At 50.9% G+C, this 15404-nt stretch overlaps 1 protein-coding gene across 6 annotated transcripts in view; it reads right to left on the bottom strand.

Moving 5' to 3' along the window:
• Positions 1 to 15404, bottom strand: part of LOC144935147 (protein sidekick-2-like) — a 477776-nt gene that overhangs the window by 228530 nt on the left and 233842 nt on the right. For all 6 annotated transcript variants that reach the window (XM_078861598.1, XM_078861616.1, XM_078861625.1 and 3 more), the window contains exons 3-4: positions 10182 to 10288; positions 5414 to 5564 (exon numbers count right to left, since the gene is read on the bottom strand). In XM_078861598.1, the coding sequence (XP_078717724.1) occupies positions 5414 to 5564; positions 10182 to 10288 (258 nt within the window). The remainder of the gene's footprint in view (positions 1 to 5413; positions 5565 to 10181; positions 10289 to 15404) is intronic.

Here is a 15404-nt window from a genome sequence, read left to right as displayed (position 1 = left end):
CAATTGAGACGCAAGTACTACACTTCACAAGTTTCTTCCTTTTCTTTTAAAATAAATATATACGGTACTCTTCTTCTTGGTTCTTTCGGTAAAGTCACGTAGAAGGGAAATAATACAATAATACAAATAAAACATAATCAAATACAATTCTCACGACGTTTCGGCCACAACGCAAGCAGCCGTCCTCAGGTGAAGAACAGGTCTGTCGGAAAGACACCTGAGGACGGCTGCTTGCGTTGTGGCCGAAACGTTGTGAGAATTGTATTTTATTATTTTTATTTTTATTATTTCCCTTCTACGTGACTTTACCGAAAGAACCAAGAAGATGAATCGCTGCAGTCACGAAAGCTTTAAATCGAAATTTATACGGTACTTTGTTCTATCATTGCGTAGGGCATCTGCAGCAGGGCCATTCTTGATTTGGTCTTTTCACAGCATGATAACCCCGAGATTATCTGTAGTGGGGGCATAGCGCACTGGGCTGCCACAGAAGGGTGGCATCTGCTGCGTGATTGTTCAGGTGGAGAGCGCTTATGGTGGGGTTTGGAAGGATTTTGTCGGAGTCTCAAGCGGCCGAAATATGCCTCCAGTAAAGTTAGATCAACTATGAAAGGATATTCTGTGTGTATAAGACAAAGACAAATACAAAGATCCCCCTGTATAGCCTTAAAAGACTGTTGGGGCAAGTGCTGTTAGCGAGCACCTATGAAGGCCGGCACGGCACACGAGGGGGTGGGTGGCGAGGATCACGCCCGACCACCTTTGTCTCCCTCGTGGCGATGTTTTTTACCCACCGCACCAGGTAGTCATTTGAGGCTGAGTCGACTTTGGGGAGGTCCAGGATCAATTCAGATAATCGTCACTGTTGGTGGCTGTGAGCGCGAATCGAACTCGAGTGGCTGGGTTTGTAGCGCAGTGCGATAACCACCACTCTCTACTGTGAGACGCTCTGGAAAGTAAGATGCACTCTAAACCCCTGACACAAGAGAGAGCTCAAGTCACCCCCTCCCCATCTAGAGGGTTTGCGCGACCTTTTCGTCCAAGCTGGCCAGTCTTGCAAGAGGCGGGAGGACCCTCATGTAACCCAGAGACACACACGACCTAACCAATTGGACTAACTCTGGTGAACCCATTTATACTACTGGTTGCACAGAGGTGGGGTTTGGGGTATTCTACGAAACGTGCACTGTCGTTTCAACGACTACATTATTTAAACTAAACTATTTTAATTTCACCATGTAAAGCCCACTGAGCTGTATAGCTCTTTTTCAGAAGTCACCTGGCCACAAATGACAGCTCAACGAAGTGGCTTATCACGTGGAAATGTTTCGCAGCCAAATACTTTAAACGACGCGCTTCTAAATGTGCAGCGATAAACCGGAGGACTCGGAGAAAAATACACGCGACCACAGGGAGAACGTGCACACTTCAAATATACAGGCGTCGGGGTTGGGATCGAACCCACGGCGTCCTGTATACCAGGCGAGGTAGCTAACATCTCGCCACCGTGGCGTCCTAACTGCCGCGTCGGGACATGGAATCTAACCGGCGCCCTCTGGATCGCAAGTCCAGCGCCGAGAGATAGCCGTTTCCTTTGTCAGTGTGGAATTGTGGGAGTAAAACTGCTGACTGGCCGCCCTCCTTCGCCGGCCTGCTCTCTCTCTCTCTTTCTGGTGGAGATTCACCCGAGGATTTAGGTGGGCGCGCCCTGCGCAATGCAATCAGTTGCGAATCGCTCGCTACGGATGATTCCCAACGACATCGGGTAAAAGTTGCGTGCGTGCTTGATGGCAGGTCGACGCGCTCGCACCCCAGCCTCATTCGGAGGCATGAGAGAGGCCAAGCGGTGGCGATTTATTCAGAGGCCCTGCCACAATGTGAGCGGAAGCTGCCACCAAACAGCAGCACGACTCGGGTTGAGTTTACATTTGGAGTGAATACAGCCCGCTATCGCAGACATGTTATAACGAGAGGTATCTAAAATATGTATATATTATTTTACTTATAAATTCCATTTTCAGCATGTAATTGAGAATAATATTTCCCATTTCGCTCTATTTTTCCGCAGCTGTAATTGACTGCGAGTCAAATGAGGTTTTCATTTAAATGATCAAGAGCGTGATGCGGTTCCTAGCCCAGGGAATATTGGCCGCGTCGACAAACAGCACAACGCTTGATGTTCCGTTGACTTCATTAGGGGTCATTTTTGTTCGCAATTTGATTCCAATTGACGCTCTCGGCGCCATACCACAAGACGAAGACACCGTTCGGATCTCTCGCAACAAGCAGTGCATCGGCCCTTCGTGTTGGAGAACGACCGACAGAAGCGAGCCCTCTGTGATTCCTGCAAGCGACCTCTGGCCCACAGACGACGGGACAACACGTTGCCACCCGCCCTGCCGCTTGACCGCAAAAACCGATAGTTTTAACTCCCAGAGCAGACATCTTTCCAAATTAAGTGCACAACCACATTTGTACGTATGTATGCTGAACTTCGTTTGCATCGTACGCAGCCAACCATGCAAATCGAAGTTGCGGTGGGGGGATAGGGGGCAGGATAACAATCTAAACAGAATATTTGGCGTGATGGCTTCTCCACTTGGTCATCCACGACCGTGCTGGGACCATCATCAACCCACCGCGCTTAGGAACACGGTTTGGAACCCAGTGGCTCGGCGTTGCCGGCTTAGCGCTTTCACCTCCGAGCCACCGGCATTCATGCATTAGCTCGCTCGAACCATGGGAGGCATCCGCCCCATTCAACGCAGATCTCTCCGAGCCCTCCGAACAACGTTTTCAGGCTCGGCACGAACAAAGGCGAGCTACGCACCGCCGCAGCCGGTACACGGACGCCTCTGAGCAGCGCTCGCGCGGCCCCCACCGCCGCCACCGCCGCCACCGCCACCAAAGGTTAAAAAATGCAAAAAATTCTCCCTGCGATTGTTAGGAATTTCCGAAAAGGCCAAGTCGGGTTCATTTTTTTCGAGACACTTGTTTTTTTTTAATTGAGGGCTTAATGGTCAATAGTGCAGCATGTGCCTATTTGTCATCTTTGGTGGTGGTGGTGGTGGGGGTGTCTCTCTGCAAGCAGGAAGGGGGTGGAGGGGTTTATTTAACCTCACGTGACCCATGATGGTGTTTGGCGGACAGTAATTGGAAGAGAAAATTATGTTTTTTTTGTGTCTCGGCGGCAATTGCAAGTGCCGTACTCTTTTGGGAGGGGGGGGGGGGTCGTGCCGGAGACGCTCTGTGGTCTCCAGCTCGGCGCTGCAACCCCCGTCACGCGCAAGGGGGGCGAGCCCCCACCCCGGCACGGAACCGAGAGAGCGGTCTGGACCGCGGGTGTTTCCGTGACCGTGCAGAGGAAACGAACGAGGAATGAGTGAGCGTCGCTAGCGGGAGAGAGGGTGGACCCACGCCCACGGTAACGACCATCCGTGAACAGACCGGTGGGACTAGACTCTGTCTTTGTAAGCACCTACGAAGGCCGGAAGAGTGACCGGCCACCTTGGATCCAGGTTACTCATGTCAGGCTGAGTCGACCTAGGGAAGGTCCAAATATTCGTCACTGATATTGGTCGTGAGCGCAATTGAAACCCGGTCGCCGGGTTCGTAACGTGGTGCAATAACCGCTATGACACCACTCCCCACAAGTGCACACACACACATACACAAACACCAAATGTAGGTTAAAACTTCACTCGTCAAGATACCGTGGTAGCCCTTTAAAACATTTCTCGGCAATGATCCAGAAAACGGAATCGAGTCTCCTGCAGATTTTGTTTCTTTCCAACTGCTCTCCATCGATCCTTTTTCTTAGGCATTTAATAATTAAAATCTCTTCTTATAATGCATGCGATGGGCCGTGAAAATAGATTGTTTTGACGTGGATTTTCTCCGCGTTATTGCTTCACGTGTCCGTGGAATGGCGTTGGCAAAGTGGTCAACGAACTGCGACGTGCATCCACAGGAGTCTAAGTGTAAGAGTCTTGGCCATGGCCCGAATGTGAACTCGTCCGGTTCCCCCCCCCCCGCCCATCCCCTTCAATAACCCGCACTGACCAGCGTAGTGAAGTATGTTCAAATAAGCCCCATGACCGGCATGACCGTGGGTAAGATGTCCCAAAAGTAGCGGAGTGGCACCAAGGCCGTACATGAGCATTATGTCACAGGGTTTAGGTGACACGTGACCAATAGTCACAGTGACAGGCATACTTGATGTTGTGTGCCTGATGCGGATGCAATTTTTTTTTTCGGGACGCCAACACGGAGCCGGCTGATGTGATTGCTTGCATCTATATATACATCTAATACCAGTTCTAGATTTGAAGCTATCGTTACTGCAAGGATTCATAATCTTGGGTTTTTTCGGTATCTAATATCAGCTCAAGCCTCCCGTACATCACGTGACTTCGGTGTGGCCACGCACACTCCCAATCCCTTCCCTCTCCCCACCGCCCCCTGACAGACGCTGTTACTGCGTGCAGTTCACTCTTGCTCGCTCCTTCCGTCTCTCTCTCTCTTCTCTCTCGTCTCATCATCATCAACTTCTCTTCTTGAGCCATGCCCTCTTTGTCCGCCTTGGGGATTTCTGTCCCGCGTCCCATTTTGCGTTCCTTTCCCATCCCCTTTGCTCTTATGTCCCATACTTGCTGTTCTCTCTCCTCTTCCCCATTAATTTATCTTTTGCCACGCATTGCATCCTTCATCCTACTGCCCTTCCCCGTTGTGGTGTAGCCTTGCTGATATCGCCAAGGAGCACGAAACCATCACGGGAACTGCAGTCTTGCTTTTGGTTGCCCATCGAACAAAGACGGTCACCGCATCGCGTGCTTTCAAATGCACTTCCTCGGCCGTCTGGAACGCTCTTCTTCCCCGTAATCGGAAACCACTGGAGCTATGCGCTTTTAAATCTAAATTGAAAACTAATTTCTTAGTTTTTGTGTATGTTTAACTTGTTGTCCTTGCCCCACACCTCCGATGAGCACGGTTGGCTAGGTACGGCGTGAAGGAAGTTCAACAAAAACAAAGACAAAGATTCCCCGTATAGCCTTAACATATTGTAGGGGCAAGTGCTGTTAGCGAGCACCTATGAAGGCCGGAACGGTACACGGGGGGGTGGGTGGGCAGCACCACGCCCGACCGCCTTTGTCTCCCCAGTGGCGATGCTTACAAATCGCACCAGGTACTCATTTGAGGATGAGTCGACCTAGGGGAGGCCCAGGACCGATTCAAATAATCGTCACCGGTGTTGGCCGTGAGCGGGAGTCAAACCCGGTTCGCTGGGTTCATAGCGCAGCGTGCTAACCGCTACACTACCGCTCCCCACGTACACACACGTACATGATGATGATGAATATTATTGTTGTTATTATTATTATTATTTAACATCGTGTTCGCAGCGGGGACTCACACGCGGGGGCTGGGCGACACCTTGCGACCCTCCCGCAGCCAGGTGACCTGGGGCGTGGGGAAGCAGCCGACGCGCGGGGCCTCGATGACGACCGCCCCCCCTCGCGGCACGCTCAGCCGCCGCTCCGCCGACTCGGAAAAGTCTCCCAGGTCTGCACGCTCAACAGCAACAACAGCAACAACACACAACGCAGAGACGCACAGAGACAATGATGAAGATCTTTCCCACCCCCCACCAGCCCCCCGTCTAGACTTTAACAGAGTGTTTGGACAAGTGCTGTTAGCAGGAACGAGGGAGTGGTGTGGCCAGCACCACGCCAGACTGTTAGTAAGTTGTCAAATACACAAGCACACACGTGCATTCAATTATTCACAGGTGCGCTCCTGCATCGTTAGTAGTACGGCTATGAGTGTGCCTGCAACTATGACGACCAGGGTACTTAGGGGCCGTCCATAAATGACGTCACGCGATTTTGGAGGATTTTTGACCCCCCCCCTCGTCACACGGCGTCACAAAAATTCAGACCCCCCCTCAAATATGACGTCACAAATCTCTTTACCCCCCCCCCCAAACACCATATTTCCATTTTGAAAATTAAACATGCTTCAAATCGCTTGAATCTATTGTCATTGTAGTGCGTATTTAATGTGGCGCTGCAGTCTGATATTGTAGTAGAAAACATTTATTGAAACGTCTATTTTATTAAGTGGAACGTGTTGTCTATATTAATTTAAAGTTGCGCATTTTGATGTGACGTCACATTTCTCACCCCCTCCCCCCTCGTCACACATCGTCACAACTGTCTGACCCCCCCCCCCCCCCAAGTGAGGCTCGTCAATTATGGACGGCCCCTTATGCGTATTCCTATGAGGGCGGCTGTGAGTGTAATGATCAGTTTGGTGATGCTATTGACTACATGAGTGGCTAATGAGGGCAGCCGCCAAGTGTGGCCGCCGCGTGACCACAACGATGAACACGTCTATTGGAGCGTCCGCCCGAGCAGCTGTCGGCACGGCTATTAATGTGACAATGCGGGCGACTGTGAGAGTAGCTACTGCCGACGGGTGGCCGTAAGTGTGCCTATGAGATGGCAATGTGGCTGCATTGCTATGAGCATGGCCATGAATGTGGCCACGAGGTCGCCTGTGAGAATGGCTGGGATCTTGACTGTGAGGTTGGAAGTCATCAATGCCATGCTCTCCCCAGAGTCATCGTGAGCGCGAGAAATGTCGCTGTGACAGTGCCTGTTAGGGCGTCTGTCACCGTGACTGTGAACGCGGCTGTGAGGACAGTTGTGAGACAGGCGATGAGATGGGCCTTGTGAGTCTGACGGTCAGTGTCACTGTGATTGCGTCTGTGTCAGTGACCAAGTGATTCTCACTCGAGTGGGCGTCCCAGCCGTTGCCTCATTACCCAATCAGCCGTCCTGCTGTTAACGACAAGCGAAGGTTCTGCCATTTTAAAATATTAGCACCCTCGGAGGATGATTATGAATTCCATGGCACGATATGGTAAGGGCAGTTATAGGTTTTTGAAGATAATGTGGCAGGAAATGGTTGTAGGTGTGATCAGGAAGAGAAGGTCGCGATGAGTGAAACATGCGTGCAGAGTGGGAGAGGATTTTGTAAACAACTCGGTGGTTCGGAATAAAATGTGACATTGCAGATGCAATGCTGTAATCCGGGGGTGGGGGGAGGTTGTGATGGGTGCGACGCATGTGCAGGGTGGAGGAGGATGAGGGCACGTGACCGAGGCGGGCATTGGAGTGGCACCCTGGTGGGGGATCAAGAGTGGTGATGGTGGTGGTGATGGTGATGGTGACGGTGGTGGTGACGGTGGTGGCGATGGTGGGACTGCGAGCGTGACCCTTGAGGTTGGTTGTTGTATTTGCAAGGTCCTCCAAAAAGAATAATCAACAACACTGCCTTTTTGTTGTTGTTGTTGTTGTTGTAAAGCCTGCACGTTTGAGCCTCACACAAATAGCTCATTGAAGGAATAAATGACGCTCGTAGTCAAACTCTGCTGATTAATCGTTGAGGGATGATGGAACGGCGAAGGGGACCGCGTGATACTAATGGCTAATGCAGTTCCTAACCCAACCTAAAACACATTTGTTACCCCACCGCAGATAACGTGCACGAAATAATATTACACCGCACGCTAATTGCGCTTGGCGATGTCGTTACAATATGCCGCGATTGCTGCACGCAATTTTCGTAATTTAATGAAAGCCACTAAACATCTTGCAGCGGATAAATTTATACAAAGACGATAGCAGGGCCACACTGAGCGGTTGGAGGCGGGGGGGGGTGCAAGAGACACAAGCACATTTTTATTTTGTTCATAAAAAGTAATAGTTCAATATTTATTTTTCTCCCGCACGGCAGACGATTACGCGGGGCGTTTATTAGGCTCGCTCCCTGGATGTCACGCCATTAGGCCGTGTTAGCAGCTCGTGATGAATGGCGTTTAGAAGTGAATTCGCTTTCTCTCCGCATTTGCAGGCTTGCCAGTAGTCGCGTCACCCCCTCCTTATCTTTTCTTTTACGAGAGAGGGATTTGGCACGAGGGCACTAAAGGCACTTGAAGGCTTATTTTTTTTTAATGGTCGAATGTTACGTCTCGTAGCGTGGCATTGGATTTACGTTTTAATATTCGACAGAGCTGGTCCAGCAAGCGTGTGTATATATTTCATGCAGGTGAAAGTCCACAACAATTTTTCTTTCTTTCCAAATTGGCAGACCCTAACTTCCCACGAGGGGTAATTTAATCTGTGTCACTGTAATCGCCTGTCCCCCGCGTGCTGGCTTAAAGAGCCTGCGTGCATGTGCGTAGCTATTTAGTGCGCAGGATGTGCAACTGCACCGGGGACCCACGAGGCCAGCCAGAGCGGCCCTTGCGCTTTGCTACGAAGCGGATGAGAGGTTGGCCAGGACGTTTTGGTTCATTGCACCAGCGCCAACGCCAGCCACCCTACGCCACTGCCTTTGCGACCAATGCCTTGCACCAGCGCCAATGCCAACCACACTACGCCACTGGTTTCCTGACCAATGCAAGTAAAAGTTAATGACGTCGTCGTCGTCAGCCATGTCTCGTCAAGTGAAATGTGCTCCAGCAGAATGATACATTTAGCGCGTTTCATTTAATGGTCACAGCGTGCTGGGACTCGCAATCCAGAGGTCGCTGGTTCGATCCAATCTGCCGATGCGCCTCGCAGCAAGAAGGAACCTGGGTTCGATTCCCGACTCGGGCGCATATTCTCTTCCCAGTTGCTGCATGGGTTTCCTCCGGGTTCTCCGCTATCCTCCCACAGGTAACAGCACCCCCGATTAGCATGGTTGGCTCTGTACGGTGCGAAATAAGTTTAACATTTATGCAGACGGAGGTAAAAAAAAAAAGTACAATGCAAATGGTGTTGGAGAAATATCTCAATGAAGGACCATTCTAAAAAAAAAGTCTTGGGACTAATTGCAGCTTTCCTCGCTAAATAAGTAATTAAATGACGGTGCAATTGTATTAAACCCACTCATCCCTGTCCAGCCAGCAGTTCAAGTCGGCACAGCTCAGTCAGTCTATCGGCAGGTCTTGCATGCAGTGTGGCGTAAAGAGAGAGCGCTTCCACCCTCCACCAATGCGTCTGATTAGCGTGGAAGAGTAGACCAAATACCCTGCGGATGGACTCTTTGGAGCGTGAGAGAGAGAGGGTTGCGATGCGAGCCGCACTTTTACCTTTTGTTACATTTTTATAGAAATTGGCGTCGGGTGTTAGAGAGGCCAGGCGTGCCGTGTGCTCACCTCTAGCTATGATTGATGACTCACTAGGGGGGGAACTGTCACTTCATAACATTTGTTTAAGGGGAAGCAAACAGGGCCTCTGAAAAAAAACACCCATAGCGTTCTTTCTTTCTTTCTTGTGTGTCTTTTCATTTTTCTCAGTTGAGCCGGGAGTGGGCTCATTACGACGGACCGCCGAAAACACAGGTGTTGGATTTGTAGCTTCAGAATTCCGTTCAGGGATTTAAGATAAAAGGATTGCCTCCGTGTGTGTATGTGCATGTCAGCATTTGTGTGCGTTTGGGGAGCGGTGGCACAGCGGTTAGTGCACTGCGCTCCGAACCAGGCAGCCGAACCGAGTCCGATTCCCACTCACGCTTATAACCAGTGGCACAATTTCTAACTGAATCCTGAGCCTACCCTAGGTGAACTCTGCCTTAAATGAGTACCTGATACAGTGGTAAGCATCAGAACTGGAGACACAAAAGTATGCCTGTTTTTTAGGTTGGTCACCCATCTCCTCGTATGCCGTGCCAACCTTCGTAGGTGTTCGCTAACAACACTTGCCCTAACAGTATAATGCCATGGCTGGTGGCTTGTGTGTGTGTCTGTGCATAATATGCGGCACAGGCGGTGCATCGGCCAGTCATCTCAGTTAGTTAACCCATGACACCTAGGTCTGTCCCGTGATCTCCTCCAGCGGGCGTTCGACACTTCACGTTGCCTTAAAGTGCACTTAGCCTGGCACAAGCCCCGTGGTGACGTCACCACCACTTGTTGGCGAATGGCGGTTGTTGCTGTGTCTGTGGATGTATGTACATACATCAGTGACCTGTGCGTGTGCGTTTGTCTTTGGAGTGACCTCCTGGTACGCTGTCCCGACCTTAAGAGGTGTTCACTCACAGCACTTACAGCAACAAGATGCCCAAACAGGGGGGTCGGGGGGTGGGTGTTTTACGTGCGGGGAGTACGTTGCGTGCCCTTCGTCACTTACATGCTACCTGCACCTCCGTCCTGCGCTGCATCAGCGTTCCCTGTCGGTTCCTAACGGCGCACTGGTAGAACCCGGCATCGGACCGGTGTAGAACAGGGATAAAGTACCTGCGCACACGCACACACACACAAAGACAGAGGATAGGCTTCACAGACTGTTGGGGCGAGTGCTGTTTGCGAGCACCTGTGAAAGTCGGCACGGCACACGAGCGGGTGGGCACACACACACGCGCACACACGAGCGCACACACACGCGCGCGCACACACACGTGCACACGCACACACGCGCACACACACACGCGGATACGAATTCGCATTGATAGGGCGGCTTGCTTAAATCACTCGGCAACTCTCAATGCGCCGTAATGACGGAGCATTCTCACAGCTTCTTCTCAACCATTACAATGCCCTGACCGCATTCGAGACAAGGGGCATCTTCTCGTGGCAACTGTCCCCTGCGTGGCACAAAGCGTCAGTGCCGTCGCCAGGGCGGCAACGGCGGGGAGGGTGGCCCGGGCGTTCCCCGTGACAGTGGTAGGTCGGTGGGGGCAGGTCCGGGTGGGGGCTACGGGGTGGGGGTTAAGGGGCAGGAGGGGGCTTGGGGAGTTCGAGGATGGCTGGAACATTTCACCAGAATATCTATCTGCGGCTCTGCGTGGGATATTTTTAAGCCACCGGGCGGGAAATACCGCGGGCGCGTGCAAGCGGGGCGCCTTCGTCTGCAGAGAGTAACGCTCAGCGGAGAGAAACGTAATCAAAGCGGACTCGCGGTTTGCCTGCGTTCGCCCGACGACCGTACTCTGGTGGACGCGAAATGAGCTAACTGCTGGCTCGTATTGAGGGAGACGCGTTATTGAGTGCAACCTGCCCGACCCGCGGACGGGGAGGCCAGATGCGCAGACATTTCACACTCGGTTTGCGCGCAGCGATGCTGAGCTTGGCAGCTCGTAGGGCGGCAGTAATTTCCTCGGCCGCTCTCAAAAGCATATTGGTTTTCCTCTCCCAACGTCCCGCCATCAATCTCTTCAGCAGGAAGCTCGCGTGGGTTTTCTCCGGGTGCTCCTGATTCCTCCCGTATACGGACACTCATTGAGCGGCACCGTTAACACCGTCATGTATAGAGGACCGCAGAGCTTGGGGGTGGAGGAGCAGGGGAGGTGGTGGAGTTTGGCGCCGGCTCTCACTGCCTTTCCGAACTTGCCTGTGGTTGCTCGGTTCATCGCTCGCCTCTTCCCTCGAGAGCGAGCGATCAGCGAGCCGCGTGTTGCAAGTTGCCATTAGTTTGATAATACTATCACGATCGCGAGCATCTCGCCCGGTATCTAAATAATTGCCGCACGTCCGGCATCTCCTCCTCTACACACCATTCCACCAGTGCCCATCGACGAGGAGCCATTTAAAGCGTGTGATGTTTGGTTCATGAGGTTGCAATGACGAAATTGCAAGAAAAACCCGTTGACCATTCGCCCAATCATCCCCTGCAGGGGTGATCGAGCTTTGCCAGTGCAGCTGCCAAGCTTAACAACGCTTTGCTCATAAGTCAATCAGAGCGGTTAGATGTATTTACGTCTGTCTTGAAAACTCATCTCTTCTAAGCTGGCCTTTGCTCCTAATTTTTGCCGTTTACTCTGCACGTTCTGTTTATTTTCGTGCTTGCCATACGTGGCGCATTCGGATCTTGGGATGAAATGTGCCTCACAAATGTAAATTGTTATTATAACCTTTCACGAATCAGCCCTTGGTATTGCTTATCAGCTCTACGAATTACAACAGCCCGGCACGTGATGCGGGGGTCGTTTCGAAATCACACAACGGATGGTCGTGTGCCTTTGGAGATGGGTTTGTTTTGAAGGGGGTGGGGGGCGTTGGATCTATATGGCTTCCCACTTCCACTGTCTTGCATCAACTGGTGAATGGGGGGGGGGTCAGGTGAGTTGATGGCTCGCGAGATGTCAGTTAAGTGGCGAATGTCTGAAGAGGGTCAGGCGGGTGTGAAATGTCATCTAATAGGATGGGCTGCCCTCTCGTCCTATTATCATTTACGTGCCCAGCAATGGGATATATAAGAGACAGCTGTCATTTTCACACTCTGCTCACAACCCTAAACTGGGAGCACTGAAAGCAATCTGCTTCTTAAAAGTAATACAATGTCAAAATAGTACGTCGTGTATTGTGAACGTTTTTATTTTAGTTTACATTATTTAGGATGTCCAGACTCTTCTGGGCAAGGGATTATGTCGAAAGGAGCACAAATTGAAAATCTAGAGCAATTGTAAATGAGCCTTATCAGTCGTATGTATTCGTTACTCCCACATTGTCGGTGTCGCTGTCTGTTAACCATCTGCCGGAATTCGTCCGCCGTTTCAATTCAATCCGATGTTTATCATATATCCCTTATAGCCAGTTACCCAGCTAGCTTTGGTGGCAATGGCCAGCGGCCATGAACAACAGAGTCAGTGTTGGGAGTGGGGGATGAGCCCAGCCAACGTCTCGCCAGGAAACTGAAGGTGTAGATTATTGTTAATAATAATTTGCTAATTACAACAACAACAACAACACAGCAGGCAGAAAAAGGAAAATGAATCCGCACTGAATTACCGGCACACACGCACGCAGGCGCAATGCCCCCCATCTGCAATGTACGGGACACAGGAAAGCAGCAGCGCAGAATGAGAGAGCGAATGATTAGGAGACGGACGAAAGTGTAAACATTTAAAGCCTCCACCCCGTCTATTATATATTTGTGTGTCCAGTCGAGCTGAGACCATCATCACCTCGCTCGGGGCGGCCCAAAAACCTGGATTCACAACTCAGACTCTGAGCATCGTTGGCTTGAGCGTCTGACCCATTGGACCCCTCCCACCACCTGGTCCGTGCGAACGGCCTGGAGCTCCAGAGCGACCCAATGCGCCGTGCTGCAGCAACTCCCGGCGAGGGAGGAGGGGGCGGTGTTGGTGCGCACGAGGAACGGGGCGACACCAGCAGCAGCACTTTGGTGGAGTGTGTGTAACGGGGGAGGAGGAGGTTTGGGAAAGGGGGACGCACGATGTCCAACCACCTTGGTACCGGGGGCACGATGCGCTGGGGTGATACAAGTTGTCAGGTTCTGTTAAAGACGCCCATTAATTTAACACGAGGGCATGAAAGAACAATGAGCGCTGTGGCAAGGGCCCCTCGCCTCGTGCCACTGAGGGAAGAAAAACAAACTGAGCGCCAAGATTTGAAGCTTTCGTCACTGCAAGGATTCATATTCTTAGTTTTTTTTCGGTAAAGTCACGTAGATAAAAAATGTAAAATTAATAAAAGTAAAATAAAAAATAAAATAAAAATCACGACGTTTCGGAGGCAACACAAGCTTCCGTCTTCAGGTGGAACCGTCACAGCACGATAGCTTTTACCTACGTGACTTTACCGAAACAACCTAAGAGTATGAGCGCCAAGAGTTGAGCGCGTCAGTCCGACTCGCGAAACGCCCGGGTGCACACGTGGTGCGCTCGCTCGTCCGCGTTCGGGGGCAGCTCTTGCTGAACGACGTCGACACGTGGACTGTGCAATTCCCAACATGTTTTCTCTACCCACACATACACACACCCCAACCTTCTCCGAGTCTCCCCCCCCCCCGCGCCCTCCCCCGCCAACCCCACACGTCAAACACTGCCCACATCCTCCTCTGCATCCTCGTTCCGATGTGGCCGAGCGGTGGGAGCGGTTTCGTCGCTTGGTTGCAGATGCTCGCGGTTCGAATCAATTACACCGCCCTTGGTCAATTAATGCTCAACGTAAAAAAAAGTGATTTTTTTCTCGAACAGTGCATTGAGGTGATGGTGCCCATCTTATGTTCGAAGCCCTGATCCCGTGGATGGCGAGTCTATAGACAGGACAAAGCGAACCCTTCCTCCACACATCTGTTGGGCTTCGTCGGTTTAGGGGCGGTGACGAGGTCGAGTTGTTCGACCCCGACAGACCGCCCTGGTTATAATTTAATACTGCGGGGTTATTGACCACGACAATCTATGCGCCCGTCTGCTTCGTGTTGGAAGGTACAGATCCCCGTGACGTACTTTGTAAAGAGTAGTCCTTTTGTGGTCTGGCGTCATGGTTCACATTTTAACAAATTTGATACGGTCCCCGAAAATCACTCAAATAGTATTGAACATATAGCGATCATTGACCCCCCCCTTACTGCCAGACTACTACCCAATCGCAGAGACAGCTGCCATTGGGGACCACTCCGAATGTTTGAGATGCGATGTGACGTAGCAATTTACGCTCCACCTAAACATGGGTTTTTGGTCATCATTAATGAGTTTGGAATTGTACACGTTTCCTGCCAGCATCTCTTAGTATTGTTCCACATCTCTCACTCTCCCTCCCTGTCAGACCGCACGTTTTTATTCTTAAAATTATTGATTAAAGCTTTTTCAGTAACACGTAACGTAACGTACAGGGAGACACGAGGGTTAATGCACATCCTGCTGTATTCCCTGGCTGTCATCTAGGAAACAGAGAGAGAGAGGAAGATAGCGCGCTAAACAACGAGGGGGAGGGGGGGGTGCAGAATAGGAGACAATAGAGGAAGAAGGGAAAGAAAGTGGTTGTCGGACAAGGCAGGCACCGTGGGGGAAGAGAATTGAGTGAAAAGTGAATCAATAATGGGACCGTATGATCATATAGACTTGCAGCGATGGCTGCACCTCCCTCCCCTCCTCTCCACAATCCTCCCCCCCCTCCCTCCCCCTCCCTCGCTGCTGCATTTCGCTCTGATTGGGTCTCCGCTGCACCCACTTAAATCACCTTCAGTGACAGTCACATCTGGTCTGAATTAGAGGAAAAAAATCCCCAGTGGACTGAAAAAAAATAATAACTCTAATCCTTTGCCATAAGGTGCCGAAATTAGCAATTTCACCAGCAAAGAAAACGGAACGTATTGAAAAACATGAAAAAAACGTAAATGGAAGGATTTTCTATTGCATCCAAACCAAATTCGTTTTTTTTTTTATAATAAAACGGAAACCATTATTTTCATACAAAACGGTTCATTTGTTCTCAAAGTTAGGGAAACGAGTTATAATAAATATGTAATGCCCCCGTGCATACAATTGGTTGCCCGGACTAAGCACGCAGGGGGCTTTCATGAGCGATGCTGGCAAATACAAAAAAAACGGAGCACCGTTAAGACCTGTTACTGTTGAGGGGCTGGCGCCCGTTGAGGATTAAACAACAC

Source organism: Lampetra fluviatilis, chromosome 1 (genome assembly GCF_964198595.1).
Source record: "Lampetra fluviatilis chromosome 1, kcLamFluv1.1, whole genome shotgun sequence".
In the NCBI taxonomy this organism is placed as follows: Eukaryota; Metazoa; Chordata; class Hyperoartia; order Petromyzontiformes; family Petromyzontidae; genus Lampetra; species Lampetra fluviatilis.
The sequence above is the reverse complement of the archived record's forward strand: the minus strand, read 5'-3'. Positions and strand labels throughout refer to the sequence as shown.